We start from the raw sequence: 24,457 nt of genomic DNA, 5'->3' as shown, positions 1-24,457 counted from the left end.
GTTTTTCACAGTAGTTTCCTTTTCGTGATCGATCGGACCTTACTTTCCGAACGGCCCTCATACTTTCGGTTGTGGAGAAAAGTGAGACTAAACAACGATAAATATTAAATCTCAAGGGAGGAAATTCAATGTTCATTCTTTCCCCCACGTGCGTGCTGTGATCTTCTGACTGCTAATGTAAGATCACTCGAACAACGCTGCTTCCTTGAATAGAGAATTGTGATGCAATCCATTCCCTGAATGTCGTCTATAATTATTATTTGCACATTCTTTTGCGCTTTCCGTTTATATCCATTTATATAGGCTATATCCAATTAACGAGCTCAAGTGAGATTGTATGGCATTGGAAATCTATTAAAAAGGGGCAGAGATCCTATACCCTAGAGTAGTGGAAAGCTTTCTTAGGGCGAAGGGAATGCAATGACCCAAAAAATAAAAAGAAATAAAATAAAATAAACTGCCTTAGGGAGTATTTTTGTTGTATGACAGAACATCAGCTCATTATGTACTGGAGACATAGTCACAAATACAGCCTCTTCGGTCTATCACAATTTTTCCCTTCCGCTCTCCATAATCTTGATTCGAGTGAAGATGCCCTAGCGAACCAGGCATTTCCAGAATGATGAAGACGTCATTTGGAACGTGGAATGTTTCCTGAACAGCCAAAATACATTCCTCATTGGGAATAACGTGTCACATTGAACGGTGAATGTATTCAGGAAGAGTAACACCAGGTTTCACAGTACAACTAGGTTTCCTCGAAGTGATAATCAAAACGTTATTCCAGGCTCTCGTAGTCTTTTCGTCCAGAAGATGCGTTCGTCAAGCTGTACTGATTTGCAACTCGTGTCTTCCAGAGGCTGAAGATGATGCCGGGTCTGCCGCCGTTCGAGTGGTGGAAGACGCCGCCAGATGAGGTTCTCTTGAGGGTGCGCGTCTTCAATATCACCAACAGCGAGGAGTTCATGGCCGGTGACGACGACAAGCTGAAGGTGGACGAAATTGGGCCTTATGTATACCTGTAAGTTGCTTACTCGTACATAAACCCTAAATCTTCCTTTCTTGTAAGCAGTACAGCTGGAAGAATATGCGGTAACTGGGGTGACAGAAGTCATTGGATATCGATACTCACTTACACCAAATGTAGCGGGGAGAGGTAGAAGGCAACGTATTAAGAATCGTCTGAGCTTTCAAAGTGATTTATTGTTTCCAGTTACAGTGCCCCCATGCCTCTTGGTCTGTGTCACCAGGTCCTGCATACTGAGGACACCACTTTGCTGTCCGCGAAATGGAGCGGAATGGTTGCCTCAGTGGCGTAGCACGCACTGTGTGTTGGCTTTGTATGCTAGCGGAGTTGCATCATCAGAATGCCAGCAGTTGACTCAGTGGTTGGCTCCCCTGCCGACTCTGTGCTGCTCAGTGCGAGCCGCTGGCAGCCAAATGCGTGCTTCTCGCCGGCGTGGCTGAGATTGCGGCAACAACAAGCGCCTGCGATTTGGAGTCCGATTCTGCGACCCTCGCCTCGGGATGCCTCTGGCGTATGTTGGAGGCCACGACGACCACCCGTGGTTGCGAGCTGTGGAATGGCCCGCCGGCGGCTGGCTATGGATCCCGCATTTCCCTCATAGGGTCGAACAAGCTTTGGGCTGGAACGCTGGCGCCCAATCTGCTCCTGCGTGTAACTGGTGGTGTGACACGCTCCGCCGTTCAGGAGAGCCACACTTGAATGAATCTTGTTAGGAACCCGCACCTATTCATATCCACCTGTGCGCCTCTGTTTTGCCATATTCGCCACTTCGCATGATGTACTCATAACACACTATGTTGGCCACTGGACACCATCCGCCTGTAATTTGCAACATGCAAAACAGCAACATATACTCTTTCAGCAATGTGACGGCCGTGTGCCCTCTATTTTACTTCGCAACTGTTGGTATGTGTAACTCACTGCAATCCAGCCCGCATGTGACTGTAACTTGTGCTCTGAATATTGCACAAAATTAACTTTCCCTATCGTAAACGGTGGTGCTGCTACAGGTGATTCATGTGAATAGGTTTCCGATGTGAAATGTGGCCACACGACGGGAATTAGACTTTGAACACAGAATGGTAGTTGGAGATAAATGAGTGGGACTTTCCATTTTGGAAACTGTTAGGTAATTTGATATTTCGAGATGCAGAGCGTCGAGTGTCTGCCCAGAATACCAAGTTCCAGGCATTGTCTCTCAGCACGGACAACGTGTACGACGGATGCACCCGTTGGGATAGTGCGGCTAAACTTGCGCTATGACAGCAGACTACCGACTCGAATTCCTTTGCTAACAGCATGACTTCGACTGCAGTGCCTTTCCTGGGCTCGTGGACATACCGGATGGACTTCAGATGACTGGAAAACCGTAGCCTGGTCATATGAGGCCCGATTTCAAGTAGTAAGAGCTGATAGCGTTCAAAAGTTGCCCAGACCCCACGAAATTACCAATTACACTGTGCAAGCTGGTGGTGGCTACACTATTGTGTTGGCTGTGGTTACATGTAATGTGCTGGGTCCTCTAGTCCAATTAAAGCGATCATTGATTAGAAATGATTACGTTCGGCTAGTTGGAGATTACCATGTTCCAAAATAATGAAGGGATTTTTATGGACGATAATGTGCCATGTCACCGGGCCACAATTGTTTCAAGGATATTCTGGATAATTCGAGCTCGTGACTTTACCACCAGATTGCCCGACGTGAATCACATCAGAAATTTATGGGACATATTCGAGAGTTCAGTTGGTACACAAAATCGTGCTCCGGCAAAACATTTCCAATTGTGGACTGTTGAGGAGGCAGCATGGTTCAATATTTCTGCAGGGGACTTCCGACGACTTGTTGAGCCCATGCGGCATCAGGTTGCTGTACTACTCCCGACAAAAGGAGATCTGACACGATATTTGGAGGTATCCCATGGCTTTTGTCACTTCAGTATATAGTATTTCATACGCAACTTGATTGCCTCCGTGGCACTGTTACTAGTAGAGATTCTGAAATGTTACAATACAATACAATAAAAAACGTTTTGACACAAAGGAAGTTGGTACATCTATACCAATTAAAGCAACACAGATCTTGTAATATAAATTCAGTTCTGAAAATTGTTCTTCCATAGGGCTGTGCTATTCTCGTACATAAAACGGAGTCATTTTCGCGAGCTACACAAGTCTCTCGATTTCTTTTTGTGAGCGTTATAGAGCTCTTCCTACTGCGACATTCACTTAATTCTTATGGTACCAATCACTGTTCAATCACCGCCGTGCGGGATGTATAGGGGAAAGCTGGATAAAATGGGCACCCTAACGAAAGTGTTGTTCTTCTCTGACATCATATCACAGATAAGCACATGAAGTATATTTGTATAAACTGAATACATTCTGTAACAATAAAGCAACTGTATTATTTTTAGAAACGTCATTTTGCAGTAGAAAAGTGACTTTAAGTGAAAGCCTTCAATATGACCAATTTTCTCGGTGGGTAGGAAAAAGTGGCCAGAGAGAGATAAAACGAAAAATAATGGAAATGGAATCTGGTTTTCCAAGACTAATATTTGGATGTCACTTCCCAGACTGTGTCACCCTATCATTGCCTGCTATCTGTCCGTCTTCGTTGAGTAGATATGGTAGATCATTCCGTTAACCAAGCTCAAATGCGTTAATATCTTCATTCCATACCAGAAATGTTGTTAAGGAGCTCTTACTCATGCTATTTGTTGAATACATTTCTGAAGTTCCAGCCCGTTTTACTTTTCAAATTCATTACATATGTTTCTTGGGACAATGGATACTCTGGTTACTGTAGCAAACGACATCTCTTCTTTTCTTGCACCACCCAATGCCTGTTTCTAGCCTTACGTAATTTGACGCCATCTTATCTCGCACCTGTTATAATGGAACGTAGTTTTTCAATAAGTTGTTGATATACTAATAATTTAGTATACTTATTGTATGAAATATCCTTGTCTTATAATCTCGTCTATAGCTATGACTTTTGTGCAGTTCACACTTAACGGACTGGTAGAGAGTTCTCCGAACCACTTACAAATTATGTCTCTTATCCCACTGTCTCACAGCGCGTGGTAAAAGTGATGTCGTAAATCTTTCTGTACGAGCTCTGATTTCTATTATTTTATTATGATGATCATTTTTCAATTTGTAATTTGCCCACAGTAAAATTTTTTAGCATTAAGAGGAGAAAGTTGGTGACTAAAATATCTTGAATTTCACTGCAGCAGCAAAAAAAAACAAAAAAAAACGCATTTGTTTTAATGATTTCCATCGCCACTTTCTTATCGTATCTGTGATACTCCGTCCATTATGAAGCTTTAATACAAACGAGATGACCTTCTGGACTTTTTCGACATCCTCTGTCAATCCCGTATGGTAAGGATCCCACACCGCAAAGTAGTGCTCTAGTGTAGTGTAGGCACTCTCTTTAGTAGACCGGTTAAATGTTCTGCCAGGAAAACATAGTCTTTGGTTTGCCTTCCACGCAACATTATCTATGTGGTAGTGCCAACCCATGTTATTAGTAATTGTAATTCCTAGGTATTTAGCCGAATTGACAGGCTATAAATTGTGTGATGTCTTATGTAACCGAAATTTAACGGACATCTATTTGTACTTATGTGAATGATCCCACACTTTTCGTTATTGGGAGACAACTGTCGCACCTTTCAGACAGCGTGTCGAAGACATTTTACATATGGTTTTGGTCTTCTGATGACTTTACAAGACGGGAAATGCCAGAATTATCGGCGAGCCATGTAACAGGGCACCTCAGATTGTCTTCTAAATACACAGTTTTGATCAGAATAGCAGATATATTATAACGCTTCCTTTGGGAACGCCAAATATTACGTCTGGTTTACTCTATGACTTTCAGTCAGTTACTACGGGCTGTGATTACTACGAACTCTCTGACAGGAAATCACCAGTTCAGTCCGACAATTTGATTAGAAGTTACTTGTGAACAACGGTATCAATGTTCTTTTGGCAACTTAAAAATGAGGGAACTATTTGACATCCGCTGCCTATAGCACTCATTAGTTCGTGAGAATAAAGTGCCAGTTGTGCTTCACAAGAACGATTTTCTGAATCAGCGCTGATTTTCTTTCAATAGACCCTTTTCTTTGAGGTAATTCTTAATGTTCGAGCACAGCTTGTGTTCCAAAATCCTATTGAAAATCGACATTAGTGATTCGTGTTTGTAATTCAGTGGATTATTCCTATTTCCTCTCTTGAGTACTGGTGTGACCAGTGAAACTTTCCAGTCTTTTGTCAAGAGAGCGATTGTGTATGACAGCTAAGCATGGAACAGATGTATAAGCACACTCTGAAACGTACCTTGTTGTTACGCAATCTGCACCGGAAAACTTAGTTTTAGTAAGTACGTAAAGCTGCTTCGCTACACTAAGGATATCCACTCCTAAGTTTCTCGTGTTGGCAGTTGTTCACGATAAGAATTCTAAAATATTTACCTCGTCTTCTTTGGTGAAGAAATTTCGAAAAATTGTGTTCAGTAACTCCTGTTTAGTGGCGCTGTCAGCGGTTATATTACCACTGGTATAGCGTATTGAAGGTATTGACTGTGTTTTCCCATTGGTGTATCTGTAATTAATCCTGTTGTTTTGAAACATGATAAATACATTTAAAAATATACAACGCTTTTAGCAACACTGTAGCAATTGACCGTCACGGTATATATCTCTTTCAATAGACCCAAGTGAATTTATTACGTGCCTTACATCGGACGTAGTGACAACACAAGACACTTGTCTGCAGAGGATTGCTCGCAACTATCGCCATGAAACTACCAGACAAAATAGTTTTAAATGTTCGCCACAAATCTGCAGCCATTTCGAAGACAATAAGATGAAGTGGCCACTTTACCTGCCTTAGGCACTATAGATGTCCTTTCTGGACGAATAAAGCAAGCTTGAATTGTGTTGTACTTTACCCAGAAAATGGGTCATTTGCGGTATTATACGGCACATACAGACGCGCAACACCAAATTATTGGCATTTTCCGCTTAAATAAACACTTTAACATCATTTTCCGCGCGTTCTCCGACAAGCAACACTAAGCAACACTGAAGAATAAATGGAAACCGTGGTACCTTATTCGAATACACGGACTTGGAGGGGGTCTTAGTGAATACAAAAGCGTTTTTTTAGTTATATTTCATTTTTAATTTTGTAGTGTGTCTTCTAAGAAGGTCTGTTATATTAAGTGCTGTTTTAGGGGCAAATTGTTTTGATCTCTGATTGTTCACGAAATGAAAACAACAGAGAACATGCGTTGAAGCTTCGCAGAGATGTGTTGTACAGTGTCTCTAGTATGCCTGTCGAGTGTGTCATGTCGCACTTTTCAGTTCTGCAAAGTGAGCACGTAAGAATGCTTAAATCAACAAAGTTTTCCGAAGAACGTTTAGTTCCTCTGAGGAGTTCCGCCCGATTTCATGCAGCCCACATAACGTAACGGCCAAGGGTTCCGTTCGTCATGGCAATGCTCGGCGTTACACTGCGCGTGTACGAAGGACGACCACACAGCCCCTACCTGGCTCCCTGTTATTTCCATGTCTTTGCTCAGATGAACAGCTGGCTATGAGGACAGAATTTTGGCAAAAAGAGCGAGCTGGAGACGGATGAACAACGAGCCTGCAGATGGATGTAGAGAATTCAGATAGCATAGGTGGCTGCCTTCTGTGGTGAGGGTATTGGGAAAGCTAAATTTTACAAATAAACATTTTTCGATTTTCACTGTGGTTTCGCAGCTATACGGATGTTACAAAACAGCACTCGTGTATTGACAACCAGTAATATTAAAAAATGATCGGTATAAATTGTCACCAGTTTTATAGCTTTCACTAATATAGACAGATGCCCGAGTTAACTAAACCAGTGTATACCGCTTCTAACCACCCTACAACAACAAAGGTCAAAAATTGATTATGATTATAGTGTTGGTCACGCTGCTAAATTTGCATTTTCGGGCAACAAGAAAGTTATATTATGTGGCATGTGTCATTAGAGAACAGTTAATAACGTCATTTCTTGAAATAATGGATAAACTAGGCACTCATCTTTTCGTGTTTCCCACGCTGGTCTCGTTGTGAACTCATGGCTCAAATGTCGAAAATGTAGGTAGTGGTGATTCCAAGCTCGGATGCAAAGAGGCCTAGGTGCTATTCTGCGATATTCAAAAGTCTTATAGATGTGTTTCATAAACCATTCTTGAAGATTAAACTTTTGCTAGTTGGGACAATGGTGATATAAAAAAGCAATCAGCACTCCGTATTTAAGTTACACTTCTTTTTTTATTACTTTTGTTGCAATATCACGTAGCTCGTTCCAAAACATCACTTCACAATATAAAACATACTTGAAAATATCTTTTTCACTGTTTAAGTTCACATTACATAAAAAAACTACAATTTGCGTCTTTTTAACATGACGACCAAAGCTTGACTCTCTAATAACCGCTTACGCGCCCAAAATTCAGAGTTACAAGTACGGCAAAGATCATAGTGACAAAATAAAGAATACACATAAGAATAATATCATTGCAAACATATACATATCGATGTATCGAAGTACCTCTACATTAATGAAATCAAATCTGAATGCTGTCACGGAAATATGTTAACTATTTTACAGAAACACAGTAGAATATTGCTGGTATCGAGAGGTTGAGGTGAGGTGCCGTAATGGTTACGTAATTCAAGTACCATTACACGCTGAATATTAAAATTAGAATAACATCAAGAAGGCACACGGCCAACCACACGGCCAACCTGAATCCACCTTGGAGTATATTGTTGTTGTTAATATCTTCAGCCCAGGGACTGATTTTATGCACTTTTCTAAACCGATCCACTCTCTGCAAGCATGATCACTCGTTACATTGTTTGAACTCCATATTTCTCTCCATTACCAAACTGTCGAATCTGTAATCATGATGATGATGGTGTTTGGTTTGTGGAGCGCTCAACTGCGCGGTCATCAGCGCCCGTCGAATCGTTAATGCCTCAGGAATTGTCCTATCACCGAATCCCTTATTTTGGTCGAGATGTGCCACAAATCTCTCGCCAATTCCACTCACTACGTCCTCATCTGTTATTCGATATGCCTGTCTAACATTCTGAATTTTTCTGGAGCTCCACACGCAACGGAAACTAGTAGTCTCTTCTTGTTCGAACTGTTAATCGTCCGCGTTTCACATCCGCATAGAACTAAACCCGAGACAAATGTCTTCCGAATATACTCCATGACATTAAAAAACATTAATCTTTCCAGAATATTCTCTTTTTCAGAAACCTTTCTTATCCTGTTATCAGTATGCATTTCGTATTGTCTCTTCTCGGTCACCATCTGTTATTTTTTGACCAAATAAGAAAACTTATGTGTTACTTTTAGTATTTATCTTCTCATCTAATTTTCTCAGTATCGCCTGAACACATTCCATACGTCTGACCTTCCCAGTCCTTTGTCGTCCCTGGGAGAATTACATTGTCATCGGCAAACCTCAAACATTCATTCACTTTTCCTTGAGAATTAAATTTGCTTTCCAAAATTATTCATGGTTTGCTTTGCAGCTTACTCGATTTACAGACTGAATAATGTCGGGAGAAGGCTACAGCCCCTCTCATTTCTTTTTCAACTGTTTATTCTTGTTCATGCATGTCATTCGACTCTTATAACTGCAGTCTAGTTTTGTATAATTTTTAGACAGCCACCGGCCGAGTTGGCCGAGCGGTTCTAGACGCTACAGTCTGGAACCACGCGACCGCTAGTGTCGCAGGTTCGAATCCCGCCTTGGGCAAGGATGTGTGTGATGTCCATAAGTTTGTTAGGTTTAAGTAGTTCTAAGTTCTGGGGTGTAGCCGTGGACTAGGAGTAGCGTCTTTGATTCATAACCAAAACGTCTTCGGGTTCGATCCCCGCCACTGCCTAAATTTTGATAAATAATCAGCAATGGCGGCCGAAGACATCCGGCATAAGAAGTCAGCCTCATTCTGCCAACGGCCTTGTCAAAGAGGGCGGAGGAGCGGATGGAGGTTCTTGTCCTAGTGGTGGGAAATTGCCCCTAAAGGCGGAAGAATCAGCAATGATCAACGACATAAGGAGGCAATGGAAACCACTGCATTAAAGACACGTAACGTGTATCCACAGGACATGTGGCCTGTAGTTGAAGAAGTGTCATGATGATCTCTCCATTGGCAAAAGATTCCGGAATAGTCCCCCATTCGGATCTCCGGGAGGGAGACTGCCAAGGGAGAGGTTACCATGAGAAAAAGATTGAATAATTAACGAAATGATAATGTTCTACGAGTCGGGGCGTGGAATGTCAGAAGCTTGAAGGTGGTAGGGAAACTAGAAAATCTGAAAAGGGAAATGCAAAGGCTCAATCTAGATATAGTGGGAGTCAGTGAAGTGAAGTGGAAGGAAGACAAGGATTTCTGGTCAGATGAGTATCGGGTAATATCAACAGCAGCAGAAAATGGTATAACAGGTGTAGGATTCGTTATGAATAGGAAGGTAGGGCAGAGGGTGTTACTGTGAACAGTTCAGTGACGGGGTTATTCTAATCAGAATCGACAGTAGACCAACACCGACAAAGATAGTTCAGGTATACATGCCGACGTCGCAAGCTGAAGATGAACAGATAGAGAAAGTGTATGAGGATATTGAAAGGGTAATGCAGTATGTAAAGGGGGACGAAAATCTAATAGTCATAGGCGATTGGAATGCAGTTGTAGGGGAAGGAGTAGAAGAAAGGGTTACAAGAGAATATGGGCTTGGGACAAGGAATGAAAGAGGAAAAAAACTAATTGAGTTCTGTAACACGTTTCAGCTAGTAATAGCGAATACCCTGTTGAAGAATCACAAGAGGAGGAGGTGTACTTGGAAAACGCCGGGAGATACGGGAAGATTTCAGTTAGATTACGTCATGGTCAGACAGAGATCCCGAAATCGGATACTGGATTGTAAGGCGTACACAGGAGCAGATGTAGACTCAGATCACAATATAGTAGTGATGAAGAGTAGGCTGAAGTTCAAGACATTAGTCAGGAAGAATCAATACGCAAAGAGGTGGGATACGGAAGTTCTAAGGAATGACCAGATACGTTTGAAGTTCTCTAACGCTATAGTTATAGCAATAAGGAATAGCGCAGTAGGCAGCACAGTTGAAGAGGAATGGACATCTCTAAAAAGGGCCATCATATAAGTTGGGAAGGAAAAGATAGGTACAAAGAAGGTAGCTGCAAAGAAACCATGGGTAACAGAAGAAATACTTCAGTTGATTGATGAAAGGAGGAAGTACAAACATGTTCCGGGAAAATCAGGAATACAGAAATACAAGCCGCTGAGGAATGAAATAAATAGGAAGTGCAGGGAAGTTAAGACGAAATGGCTGCAGGAAAAATGTGAAGACATCGAAAAAGATATTATTGTCGGAAGGACAGAATCAGCCTACAGGAAAGTCAAAACAACCTTTGGTGACATTAAAAGCAACGGTGGTAACATTAAGAGTGCAACGGGAATTCCACTGTTAAATGCAGAGGAGAGAGCAGATAGGTGGAAAGAATACATTGAAAGCCTCTATGAGATGTGAAGATTTGTCCGAGGTGATAGAAGAAGAAACAGGAATCGATTTAGAAGAGATAGGGGATCCAGTATTAGAATCGGAATTTAAAAGAGCTTTGGAGGACTTACGGTCAAATAAGGCAGAAGGGATAAATAACATTCCATCAGAATTTCTAAAATCATTAGGGGAAGTGGCAATAAAACGACTATTCACGTTGGTGTGTAGAATATATGAGTCTGGCGACATACCATCTGACTTTCGGAAAAGCATTATCCACACAATTCCGAAGACAGCAAGAGCTGACAAGTGCGAGAATTATCGCACAATCAGCTTAACAGGTCATGCATCGAAGCTGCTTACATGAATAATATACAGAAGAATGGAAAAGAAAATTGAGAATGCGCTAAGTGACGATCAGTTTGGCTTTAGGAAAAGTAAAGGCACGAGAGAGGCAAATCTGACGTTACGGCTAATAATGGAAGCAAGGCTAAAGAAAAATCAAGACACGTTCATAGGATTTGTCGACCTGGAAAAAGCGTTCGACAATATAAAATAATGCAAGCTGTTTGAGATTCTGAAAAAAGTAGGGGTAAGCTATAGGGAGAGACGGGTCATATACAATATGTACAACAATCAAGAGGGAATAATAAGAGTGGACGATCAAGAACGAAGAGCTCGTATTAAGAAGGGTGTAAGACCAGGCTGTAGCCTTTCGCCCCTACTCTTCAATCTGTACATCGAGGAAGCACTGATGGAAATAAAAGAAAGGTTCAGGAGTGGAATTAAAATACAAGGTAAAGGATATCAATGATACGATTCGCTGATGACATTGCTATCCTGAGTGAAAGTGAAGAAGAATTAAATGATCTGCTGAACGGAATGAACAGTCTAATGAGTACACAGTATGGTTTGAGAGTAAATCGGAGAAAGACGAAGGTAATGAGAAGTAGTAGAAATGAGAACAGCGAGAAACTTAACATCAGGATTGATGGTCACGAAGTCGATGAAGTTAAGGAATTCTGCTACCTAGGCAGTAAAATAACCAATGACGGACGGAGCAAGGAGGACATCAAAAGCAGACTCGCTATGGCAAAAAAAGGCATTTCTGGCCAACAGAAGTCTACTAATATCGAATACCGGTCTTAATTTGAGGAAGAAATTCCTGAGGATGTACGTCTGGAGTACAGCATTGTATGGTAGTGAAACATGGACTGTGGGAAAACCGGAACAGAAGAGATTCGAAGCATTTAAGTTGTGGTGCTATAGACGAATGTAGAAAGTTAGGTGGACTGATAAGATGAGGAATGAGGAGATTCTACGCAGAATCGGAGAGGAAAGGAATATGTGGAAAACACTGATAAGGAGAAGGGACAGGATGATAGGACATCTGCTAAGACATGAGGGAATGACTTCCAATGGTACTAGAGGGAGCTGTAGAGGGCATAAACTGTAGAGGAAGACAGAGATTGGAATACGTCTAGCAAATAATTGAGGACGTAGGTTGCAAGTGCTACTCTGAGATGAAGAGGTTAGCACAAGAAAGGAATTCGTGGCGGGCCGCATCAAACCAGTCAGTAGACTGATGACCAAAAAAAAATGTTCTAGGGGACTGATAATCTCAGAAGTTATGTTCCATAGTGATCAGAGCCATTGTAGATAGCCTTTCTTTGCACGTATTTTATCCTTTCTGCCATCGTAATATCAAGTAGCGTATTTCAGGCAGTATTGTTAAAAGCTTTCAGAAAACGTATAAATACTATTAATATTGGTTTGTCTGTTTTAAATCTCGCGCGAAATGGATTCTACCAGTATTTTCAATCTTCTGCTAAAATGTCGTGTCGGTAATTATTAAACTAAAGCTTCGATAATGTTGACACGGGTTAATTCCCTCGATTTCCGAATTGGAATGATTACATTCTTCTTTAGGAGTAAGAATACGTGTCTCATACATCTTACCTACGAAGTGGAATTGTCTTCTCATGGTTGCCTATATTCTCCGAAGGAGCTCAATAATTCGGAGGCAATGTCATCCACTTCAGTCGTTGTTCGTCGTGTCTCTCTGTTAGACTCTTACTGCAGTATCTTATCTTTCGTTTTTACCCGCTTCCATTTCCACTCTCTTAATACCATCTTTCCTTGTACAGTCACTCTATATATTACTTTCACTTTCAGGCTTCCATTTCTTAAATCTTGCTTGCATTGCTGTTGACAGACATTGGTTTCTCTTTTCTCCGTGCTTTGTATAATTCTCTTATCATTCTGTAGTCAGGCATGCGTCTACAGCTTTGCATTGCCACTCTAGCCATTTGTGTTTTGTCATTTTGTCCTTCAGTGCCCCAAAAAGAAGTCCAGAGAAAGCAGTGGCTCTGACAGGACGTCTCGAACCTGGTCGTACATGGAGCTCAGTTTGTACACAGCGGTATGGTGCAGGAGCACGTGGTAGGCGAAATGTCATTTGAATAGGAATCCATATTCGAAACGTACCGTTTCCCTGCTATAGCCGTTTGAAAACATGTTTGCTAGGTGGGTTGCAACAGAATAGTCAAGGTGGTGGTGGTGGTCGGCTGCGGAGGGCGGGGTGGAGAGGGGGGGGGGAGGGGGGGTAGTTACGTTGGATTGGCTGATGTTATTTGACGTCTGTCCTACGTGTCTGATCAGGTTCGAACCTGATTAACTAGAATATTAGAGCAAAATGGCTGATTACACATTTGCAGAATACACCGACATGATTCTTCTGAACTGCGAAGCTGACAGTAATGGAAGAGCTTCTCGTCGCCTTTATCAAGATCGTTCTCCATACAGTCCGACTCCATCGTATATCATAACCGTCACTTCGAGGAAAGGTACCTTTCCGACAGCAGGTGATACCGCACACCCGAATTGGAAGATATACTTATATGGATATGGAGTCTGTTCTTTCGGACATGTGTTACAAGACTTGGTGAGAATGTCTTCCACGAGTAAAGTGTATGTTGGGTAGCGACACTACGAATGTAGTGTGAGGACATATAAGGTGAGAAAGTCGGTCTCGCGGGAGGCGCTCGAGATAGTCCCTGCAGTCGCCCTATCCTCTGTGCCCTCATTGGCTCAGATGGATAGAGCGTCTGCCATGTAAGCAGGAGATCTCGGGTTCGAGTCCCGGTCGGGACAGACATTTTCACCTGTCCCCGTTGCTATATATCAACGCCCGTCAGCAGCTGAAGGTATTAATATGTAATTCAAATTTCGAATTGCGAGAGGCCTTACCACATCGCCGTAAAGAGAACCTGTCAACTATAAGAGCAATTTGGCTGTTAATAACTGGAGCTGTAAAACAAGTGCTGTACTGAGTCATGCCAAACAATTATTTGTGAAAGTGGTCGTGTTACCAACATATTTTCAAATGGTCTTAGCACGAGAACGGTACATTTTCCGACGTGAGTTTTAGTCCAAAATATTACCTGCTCACTCCCCTCTAGAACTCTTAAAGATTTGTGCAGGGAATTTCTGGACATCCTATAGACGCGCAGACACACACACACACACACACACACACACACACACACACACACACACACACACACACACATGCACACATGCACACATGCACACACACAACACACACTGCCGAGCCAGGACGTTATGACCACCTGCTAATAGCTTGTTGGGCAATTTTGGAAAAATACAACATATCACCATTTCTGCCCTTTCGTCGATTCTGCATTTCGTTAGTATATTTGTGGAGCTATGTGCCACCAAGTGCCTAGGCACAAGTCATGTAATTCCGGTAAATAACTGGCCGCTGATTTGCACACGCGCTGATGGCGCTCGATAGCTACCCATGTAAGTAGGCTGTTTAAGTTTTTATGTTCGTAACGTCACGTAGCGCTCTGTATGAAAATCACTGACTGTGCTGTGTGCAGTCTGTGGCTGGTTTGCATTGTTGGAATTTGCTATTGTGGTGTTGGGCAGTTGGATGTGAACAGCGCGTAGCGTTGCGCAGTTGGAGGTCAGCCGCCAGTAGTGGTGGATGTGAGGAGAGAGATGGTGAAGTTTTCAGTCCATCAGAGAGAATAAATTTGTGATACTGGATATCATGAACTGACTTTTGAACACTATTAAGGTAAATACATTGTTTGTTCTATATCAAAATCTTTCATTTGCTAACTATGCCTATCAGTAGTTAATGCCTTCAGTAGTTAGACTCTTTTATTCAGCTGGCAGTATTGGCGCACGCTGTATTGCAGTAGTTTGAGTAACGAAGATTTTTGTGAGGTCAGTGATTCATGAAAGGTATACGTTATTGTTAGTCAGGGCCATTCTTTTGTAGGAATTTTTGAAAGTCAGATTGCTTTGAGCTAAAAATATTGTGTCAGTTTAGTGATCGGAATAAGTAAAGAGAGTAATGTCTGAGTACGTTCAGTTTTACTCAGCTATTTAACGTAGAGGTTTATCAGCACAGTAATTCATTAATTTTTCTAAGGGGACGTTTCACCCAGAATGCAACAATCCGATTTACATCAGGCGAATTTGGTGACCAAGACATTAACGTGAGTTAACTATCACGTTCCTCGAACCATCGTAGCACGATTCTGCCTTCGAGATATGGCAATTATACTGCTGAAAGATGACATCATCGTCGGGGAAGACATCAAGCGCGAAGGGCACAGGCGATCCTTAGCTGACGTGGTGTCTTCGATTATTACACAGGTCTCATGCAAGCGCAGGAGAATGCCTGTCGTAGCAAAATATTGCTTCCATCAGTTTGGCTCGAGTCGCAGTGCACGTTTCAAGTAGCTGTTCGCCTTGATGACGGCCTTTCTGGAGGCGACCATCTACCTGGTGTAGCAGAAACGTGATTCATTCGACGAGTCAACACGTTTCCAGTGACACAAGTTCCAGTGTCGATCATTCCTGGACCATGCCAATCACAACTGACGATGTCGTTGGGGCAACGTGTGAACACGCTGGAGTCGTCTGCTGCAGACAGTGTGCTCTGAATGGTGTGCTCCGAAACACGTGTGCGCCCACCGACACTGTGCTCTTTCGCCAGAGGTGCCACAGATCGTCATCTATTCTACTTTACAGAGCAGACAAGCCTCCAAACCCCACGTTGTGTGAAGAGTCATGGACGTCCAACCACTTAGCGCCTAGTGGTAGTTTCGTTGCCCTTCTACCATTTTCCGTAAAAGCTTACGGCAATAAAAAGTGAACATTCGACCGGCTTCACTAATTTTCGAGATACTCGTTCTCATATTTTACGTAATAATAATTTGCCTTTTGACAAATTAGCTTATCGCAGTGGATTTCTTCATCTGCAGCGCATTCTCCTCCTTTTCTGTAGGGCTCACATAGTTTTCTTACATGCCCTCGACGCCACCAAGAGGCATCCAACACTGCAATGGGCATTGATCACAGTCTTTTAATAGATTCTTCTTGGGCCATACAATCTAAAACCAGGCTGCTAAATCTCTTTCTGAACACGATATGATATAGCTTCAAATCTCCCGTGTCTTCTCGTCTTTTCCAAGCATATCTCTTCCTCTTCTGATTCATGAACAGAGTATTTATTATTAACATCTGAATTTTAATTCAGAGCTCAGTTTTCCTCTCTCATTCCTGCTGCTAAGCCAGTACTCTCCCGCAAGTCTGCAATCTGTTTCTTCCCCTTCTACCGCAATCCAATCCCCCATGATTATTAGATTTGCACCTCCCATTAAAAACGTAGTACAGTATCCTCATCTACTTTCACCACATCTTCATCCTCTCCTTGTGAAGTCGGCATGTGTACTTTCATTATTGTTATTGGCCTTTGTCTGCTGTCGAGTCTGATGTCTATAATCCTATCACTGAACAGTTCACTGTATCTCACTCTTTGTCCTGCTTTCCTACTCATAACGAACTCTGCTCTTTATACTATTGATAGTAACCTACATTCGTCTGACCCTCATCTTCTTTCCATTTCATTTCAATGACCGTACTATTATATCTATATTGAGCTTTTCAGATTTTCTAGCATCGCTACTACGCTACCGTGCTCTAGCCCTTTATAATGTAACCCTTTCTCTCAACGTTACCTCCTCCTTGGGAGTATTCTCACAGATATCCGAAAGGGAGATTATTCCATAATATTTTACCAATGGAAAAATTGTCATGACTCTTTCTCCATTAACTATAAAGCTGACGTTTCGTTTTTATTTTAGTCGTCCCCTTCACGCTTACAGAGCTGCATTTTAAGTGTTATGCTTTCTTCACTGTATCAGATTGGTGCCGCCTAACTGAAAATGGATTTTATTCAAATTCACACTGCCCGTAGAAGTTTACCTAAAGATCAAAGGTGTATGATGTTTGTTTTCACCTTGATTATGGAATTTGGAACTACATCTTTATTACAGTTAGTAAGCCGGTATGATGATGAGCATTTAATAACCGGACCTAACCACAAGAGTAAATAAATAAATAACGAAGTCAACTGAATCAGTGGAACATTTATTTCAGTAAGTATAACATAGGTCTGTTAAATATTAAAACTTCATTAGAAAGTAAATTCTGTATTCATCCTTTGGTCTCCCTCTGCAATTTATACCAACCGCCCTTCCTTCCGGACCAAACAGCGATTCTTCGATGGCTCAAGATGTGTCTTGTCTACCGATACCTTCATGTAGTCTAGTTTTGTCATTAATTTATTTTTCGCAAGTTATATTCAGTAACCGTCATCAGTTACCCGATCTACCCACGCAATATACAGCATTCTCCTTTGGTACCACATTTCTAACGACTTCTAGTCTCTTCTTGCCTTAATTAATTTTCAACCGCATTTCACTTCTACACATGACTACACTGCATATACATATTTTCAGAAAGGAATTCTTGCCACGTATATTTACATTTGACGTTAACAAACCTTCCTTTTTCTGCAGAAAGGCTCCTCTTCACTCAAAATTCTATTCCTTCTCTACTTGAGTTCTCTCCTCAAATTTCTCCTGTGTTTACTTTACTATTTACTCAATGCAAACTAAATAACATCTAGGATTGGGGCTACAGCCTTGTTACGCACTCAACTGCTTCGCCTTCCTGGCCTCCGACCCCTATAATTGAAGTATGTTTTTTGAGCAAGCTGTAAGTAAGTTTTCGTTTCCCTGCTATCTTAAGAATTTCAGAATACAGTAATACTGTTAACTTAGGTCTGCCTTTCTTCAACGTCTGTCCTGAAGTAATTCGTGGGCTGAAACGACGTTATACTCGCGGAAATGAACGATAGCTTGCAATAAAGGTGCATCAGATTTCATATAATGAATACAGCTATTCAATGTAGATGATACACGATCGTTAAAGTTTCAAATGCAGGCTCTCCCAAATATCTGAGAAGGTTCTTAATATCAGTGTCATGTGGATGTTCTACAGAGTTCAGAAGACTTTGGGATGCGATGAATCAAAGAAACCTGATTATGCTGTCCTTGGTCCATAAGGCTGCTAAGATTTCTGTACTACAGGCCATCCCAGCGTTGTTTGAACCCTGCTGGGTAACCGCAACACAGAATAAGACAATACCCATGCACGCACCATGTATGGCTCTCCAGTAAACCAGTCAAACTGTACTGCCACTTGAATAAAATTTGGCCAGGAACGCCATCAGATGGGCTACATTTCATTTTGCCAAGCCTCGTAGTCAACGGTCTTGCCGCAGTGTTAACACCAGTACCCGTCCGATCACCGAAGCTAAGCTCAGTCGGGCTGGGCTACCACTTGGATGCCATCCTGTCTGCCGAGCGCTGTTGGCACGTCGGGTGCACTCGGCTCTTGCGAGGCAAACTGAGGAGCTGTTTGATTGAGAAGAAGCGGCTCTGGTCTCGGAAACTGACCACCTGCCCCTCCATATCCGCATCCAGTGACGCTGTGGTCTGAGGATGTCACGGCGGCCGGTCGGTACCTTTTGGGCTTTCATGGCCTGTGCGGGAGGAGTTTGGCTTTGGAGTTTTATGATCACTACCGGTTTCGCTGCATTAAAGCAGCATCCCCAGGTGAACTGCATAACAAGAAAAATATCCCATGAAATCAATATGATCAAAATAAAGTGAGATTACTTTAGTTTCTTCTGAGAATTATAAGAAATTTGTTAAAATTTTTTGTAGATCCTATGTGATTTGTTTAAATTGGCAGAAAACATCAAAATTAAAAAGAACTTACAACAGTGGCACATTAGCACACCAACAAGCCCCAAACTTTCGTGGTCAAAATCAAACCTCTGAAGAGAGGAAGTCGTCAAAATAAATGAAACAGGACATTGGAGCGAATAGAGCGGTGGCGCACTATAATAAGAAAAACATATAAGTACAATGATTGAAAATGAGAGACAGAAATAAGGAATGATCAGAACTGGGACCTTCAGCAAGCTACAAAAACCAATTTCTCAACCTCCCCCCTCCCCCCTCCCCCAGACCGCTCCTTTCTCACACCCTCCCCACTTCACCTACCTTCACACTATTATGAATAAATATCAAGTCAGTAAGGCTGATTGAGGTACAAGTCGATAAGCGTGTGGGTGTGAAGTCCATAAGATGGACGACGCTAACTTAAAACCGTAACATACTGATGTGGTTACTGACACGTTGAAAATTTTTTGCCAGCTAAACTACATCAGGTGAACGGAGACCGTACAACGACAGAAATTTAAAATGATAAGAAAGCAAAGAATTTGGGGTAACATAAAACAGGAATCTGTACATACCCTGTGGTGGTTGCAAGGGTACAGCACGGATGGTGGTTAGGTGTGTACTGACACGGCACGTTAACATACTGGAGGCGCTAGTAAACGATGGTATCACCGCAAAGCAACGTAAAAGCGACGGGATTTTTCGGAAGGTTGGGGAGTGTCCTAATAGTGGGTGGTGGTGGTGGTTAGTGTTTAACGTCCCGTCGAGAACGAGGTCATTAGAGACGGAGCGCAAGCTCAGGTTAGGGAAGGATTGGGAAGGAAATCGTCAGTGCCCTTTCAAAGGAAGCATCCCGGCATTTGCCTGAAACGATTTAGGGAAATCACGGAAAACCTAAATCAGGATGGCTGGAGACGGTCCTAATAGTGAAAGAATGTATCCAAAGATAGAAGAATAAACAAGTCAAAGATAACAATTGCTCGTACCTCCTAGAAGGAAAGATAAATATAAGATGAAAAAAGTAATAGACCAAAAATTAGTAGAATCACAAAGTAGATGAAATTAGAATCTACTTTTTAGATATACGAACTGCTCATTCCAAGAAATGTAAATATACTAATGAAGAAAGTAACCCACGACCAAATAAGCAGACTCGTAAGGTGAATGAAATTAAAATCAATTTTTTAAACAAAGTTATTTAATATCCCAGTCTCTTAATTATGCAATTCAATTTTTTAAACGTTTTCAGAAAGTTCCTTATATTAATTTGACCATATGTGTTATATGGGAACAGTGCCCTCTTATGTAGTCCACCTGAGACTGGCGTTTTAATGCAGCGAAACCAGTCGTGACAATAAAAAACATCATCAACCACAGCTATATTGCGGTTCATTTCTTGTGGTTCGATTCCTTCCATTCATTCTTCCCATATGTCTGAATCATGTAGTTTCTATTTTCGTCTGCTTCTGTTAGAAGATGGTAGTTGAGATGGCTTTTCATCTATAAAGCCGCTTCCTCAAGAAGCGAACTAAATCGTGTGTCTAAAATGCTATTAACGTTGGATATGAGTTAGGATGCATCACTTTCACGGTTAATTCTCGTAATTCTTTATTTCTTTTCTTTTTATATTTTATAAAGAAACGGCCCTAATAATAACTGAATTGGTACTTCAGTAGCTGCTAAGTGACTTGTGACATTTTTGAAAATTTTCTTTCCTTGTGCATCTGTTTTATGTTCGACAATTTACTGTGTTCCATCCCAGAGTAATTTCATTTCCATTCACTTTATAGTTTGGTATGAAAGTACCCTTTTGCACGGTAAAATTCGACAGTGTTAAATTTATCTTAGATTTCAAAAGAATGTTACATTTAGTACATATTATACATTAAGAAATTAACTTTATATTGAAAGCTTATATCATCAACAGATATTAGTTTGCCACTACGCCGAATAAAGGGTATAAAGTTATTTGTTAACACACGAAGAATCTGCGAAACTGCAACAAAAATTATCTCCATAGGGATTAACTTAGAAACATCTTTGCCTCATAATTAAAATCCTTCGTTAAAACGACAATACTCCATCTTTCGGCTAATGGTACAACAACCTCTTGAGATGTCCAAGAAAGAATAGGCAGTCTCGGTTTGCAATCGAAAATGCCTATTCTTTCTTAAAAATTCTTTATTTTTCAATCCAACACACCTTAGTGAGTAGTTTTTGAGTGACCAAGTATAAATTTTGTTCCCATGTCCGCTTATAACACTGTAAATGCTTTGGTATATTCAAAATTTTTGTTTTACGTTTTATACTCGAAGCAGAATCCTGAATGGTCTTCACTGATGTCATTTCGTGTCATTGCTCCATTCATTTTATTCAGCGAATTTTATTCCATTAAAAGAGATAGGCTTAGTGTGAAAGTTGGCTTAATATTGCAGATTTTTGCGAAGCAGATATAGTACAGGTCAATGTTAAATTTCATTTAATTATTTACAAAATAAGAAAAAAAAGGAAAAGAAATGAGTAGAAATTCTCCGTTTGTAAGCAAAGAACCGGAGTGTACGTACAATATACAAGGGCGTGCTGAAAAGTATCGCATCCGAATTTTTTACGTAAAAAATCTTCAGGATTTTTTAATAAAACTAACCTTATGAACGTTTCAAAACTTTGTTCTTCATGTCTACATATTTACTTCTCTAAATAGAGAGTCGTCTAAGGTGTTCTTTAAGTTTTGAAAACAGGCTTAATCGTATGTGGCCAAGTCGGGACCGCGTGGAGGACGATCAATGACGGTGAACCGAAGCAGTAAGATCTTCCAATGTAATGCTCAAGCGGAGGACGCTTCGTGTATAAACGAACTCTTAGAATTTGAAGCATAATTACAGTACTCTGTTTCTCTCGCATCTACATAGTCACGCTATATACCATCATGTTACACGCTGCAATTCGGAGACCTCTAGCGGCAGAGGGCTGAAAACATGTAGACACGAAGAATAAAGACGTAGAATGCTAATAACGTTTGATTTATTTAACAAGCTTTAAGAGTTATCCCATAAAAAATTCGGAGACATTGGTTTTCAGCACGTCTTCGTACATTTTCCTCTCCTGGAGAGGTACGTTGGTTGATTCGTACTGAAGTATGACAGTTCTAGTCGCTTTGATTGTATACGAAGCCGACCGGTTGCACACAACTTTTTTTAGAAACACGTTAGCCAAGTTTCGATAGCTCTAAGGATATCTTCATCATAATGTGAAAAGTTACATGAACTCACATGACAACTTTTAAATTTTCAGCAATATTGCTATCGTCAAAAGACATGGTTTTGTTTCACGAGTCAAGAATGTGGGTCATAATAAAAAAGAGTAATACAATCACAGCTGCAAGCGGCTTCACAAGTTTACTGTTCCTGAAAATTTAAAAGTTGTTATGTTAGTTCATGTAAAGTTTATCATTTTGGTGAAGATACTCATAGAGATATCGAAAGGACGTTCATGTGGTTTTTTTAAAAAAAAAAAGTTGTGTGCAACCGGTTGGCTGACTGTTACATTTTATATATTATTTGCGTACACCGTTGCTGAGCGCACAGCCAGAAAAGTTTAAAATATCAACGATTTGATTTTGCCTTTATTGTATTTCATTGTTAAAGGGAGAGGCTCAGACACCACAATGTCACGCACCACGACAACAATACGATGACGTACACGGGAGTCCGCTCGCCTCATTGGCTGCCAGAAAAGAACACCCTCAGCCTCAACGACACGATCATTGTGCCAAACATAGCTGTATTAGTAAGTATGTCAGCAACTGTAAAATGTGGATTTTCATTTTACGTTCAATTCTGATACAAGCATTTTCAAATTGATTTATCCTTATTACTATCTGAAAATTTCTGAATGAAAGAAGCGATCTCAATATGTATATATTAAAAACAATACTTAAAACGTGTTAATGTCTAGACAGCAATTAGATAACACTAATAAGGTAACTAGTTTGGGTTGAAAAAACCGACCACTTTTGGATTCAATTTGGCAAAAAATTACTATAAGCCTATGTGAAACGAATAAAAGGCAGCATTTGAATAGCTTGTCGCATTCACATCAAAATGGATAAAATGAATATTCATGTTTCACAGCGGAATGTCAAGAAAGAGAATGTTCATTAAGAATAGGCCATATCAACAGAAGAGCAGCGAAGTGCTTCAAAACCACACTGGCTCAAAATGCACACCAGTATAAGATAATAGTGCACTGCATTCTTAGGTGAAGTAGCTCGTCAAATAACATAGATACAACATACAGATGTGCAGGCATGTCAGTGTTGAAAGTGACCGCTACAGTCGCAGGTTCGAATCCTGCTTCGGGCATGGATGTGTGTGATGTCCTTATGTTAGGTTTAAGTAGTTCTACGTTCCAGGGGACTGATGACCTCAGAAGTTAAGTTCCATAGTGGTCAGAGCCATTTGAACCAAAAGCCAGCAGGGACACGTTTCAAAATCATACGAATAATCGATGGACGAACGTGCGCTGAATGCTATGCTAGGCACTTTGTGGACGAAGTTTTTTCTTCAAGAACATGAATCCTGGGGCGCCGAAGCAGGTACCCCGGTTTGCCCCCCCCCCCCCCCCCCCCCCACGTCCACCCAACGACCACTGCAATCGGGCCTGCATGGCACAATATCTCATGTAAGTATTCTCTGTAAATTATGTTATAATTCAACTCGTATATCTTGGGATATGACTTGTTCCTATTCAGTATCTTTGTTCAGAAATTACTTAATTAATTCGAAGTTTCTGGAATGGATGAAAAGTATTATCATCCCTGCATGTAGTATGAGAACATCTTAATTTTCTCTAAGATTCATATAACAATAACCATAACAGTAGCAATTATTCTAAACAAAGGTATATTAATTTTAACTGTGTGCCCCGAGGTTACCAATACATTGTAATTACGATATGAAATTACGTAATATGTTGGTTTAAAAAAGAGAGACAATATTTTTTTTATTATTTGTACTAAACTGAAGTTCGTATCGTATCAAGCGCTGTTACAGAACTAAATGAAGCAACGTTTTCATATTAGGCGTCATCCAGAAGTACGTTTAATATGTACAGAATGTCTTCAGTAAGACCCCCCGCAATTCTTCCTATTAAGTATTTGATTTTCATCTTTCATAAAGCATCTTATGTGTTTTAGACCTTGAACAGAAATTGTGAATACTCTTTAAATGGAGAATTAACTATTTTCGTTAGAAACATCATTACCATCGCACTCTAAAAACACCAAAATATCCAAAAAAAGACTGTGCATAATTTTTGTGAAGACAGCTTCGCGTCTTCGTGCGGCAAACAGCCTTCATCTGTCTGTGGAGTTTCAATTTAAAGAGATAGTGTGTCATAAGGTAATACATATTTATTTATGTTGGACTAAATGTTGTTTATCTTTTCCAGGGCATTGCTTCGTACCTACAGGATACCTCATTTTTCATCAAATGGGGATACAACATACTTATGCGAAGGCTAGACTCTCAGCCATTCGTCAAAACAACTGTGTACAATTACTTCTGGAATTTCACCGATCCAGTGCTTCATTTCGCTCAGACTATTGTCCCAAATCTGGTACCAGTCACAAATATCGGAATCCTACACATGGTAAAAGACATATTAAATTACAGTTCTCTATTACATACTGTTTGTTGTTTGT

At 40.9% G+C, this 24,457-nt stretch overlaps 1 protein-coding gene across 1 annotated transcript in view; it reads left to right on the top strand.

The window, feature by feature from the left end:
- The window catches only part of LOC126284070 (scavenger receptor class B member 1-like), a 322,022-nt gene that overhangs the window by 266,662 nt on the left and 30,903 nt on the right, over positions 1 to 24,457 (top strand). Inside the window, exons 3-5 of the mRNA XM_049982699.1 lie at positions 858 to 1,021; positions 22,401 to 22,542; positions 24,205 to 24,405. Of these exons, the coding sequence (XP_049838656.1) occupies positions 858 to 1,021; positions 22,401 to 22,542; positions 24,205 to 24,405 (507 nt within the window). The remainder of the gene's footprint in view (positions 1 to 857; positions 1,022 to 22,400; positions 22,543 to 24,204; positions 24,406 to 24,457) is intronic.

The sequence above is a fragment of the Schistocerca gregaria genome, chromosome 8, assembly GCF_023897955.1.
Source record: "Schistocerca gregaria isolate iqSchGreg1 chromosome 8, iqSchGreg1.2, whole genome shotgun sequence".
NCBI lineage: Eukaryota > Metazoa > Arthropoda > Insecta > Orthoptera > Acrididae > Schistocerca > Schistocerca gregaria.
This window is presented reverse-complemented; position numbering and strand designations above follow the sequence as displayed.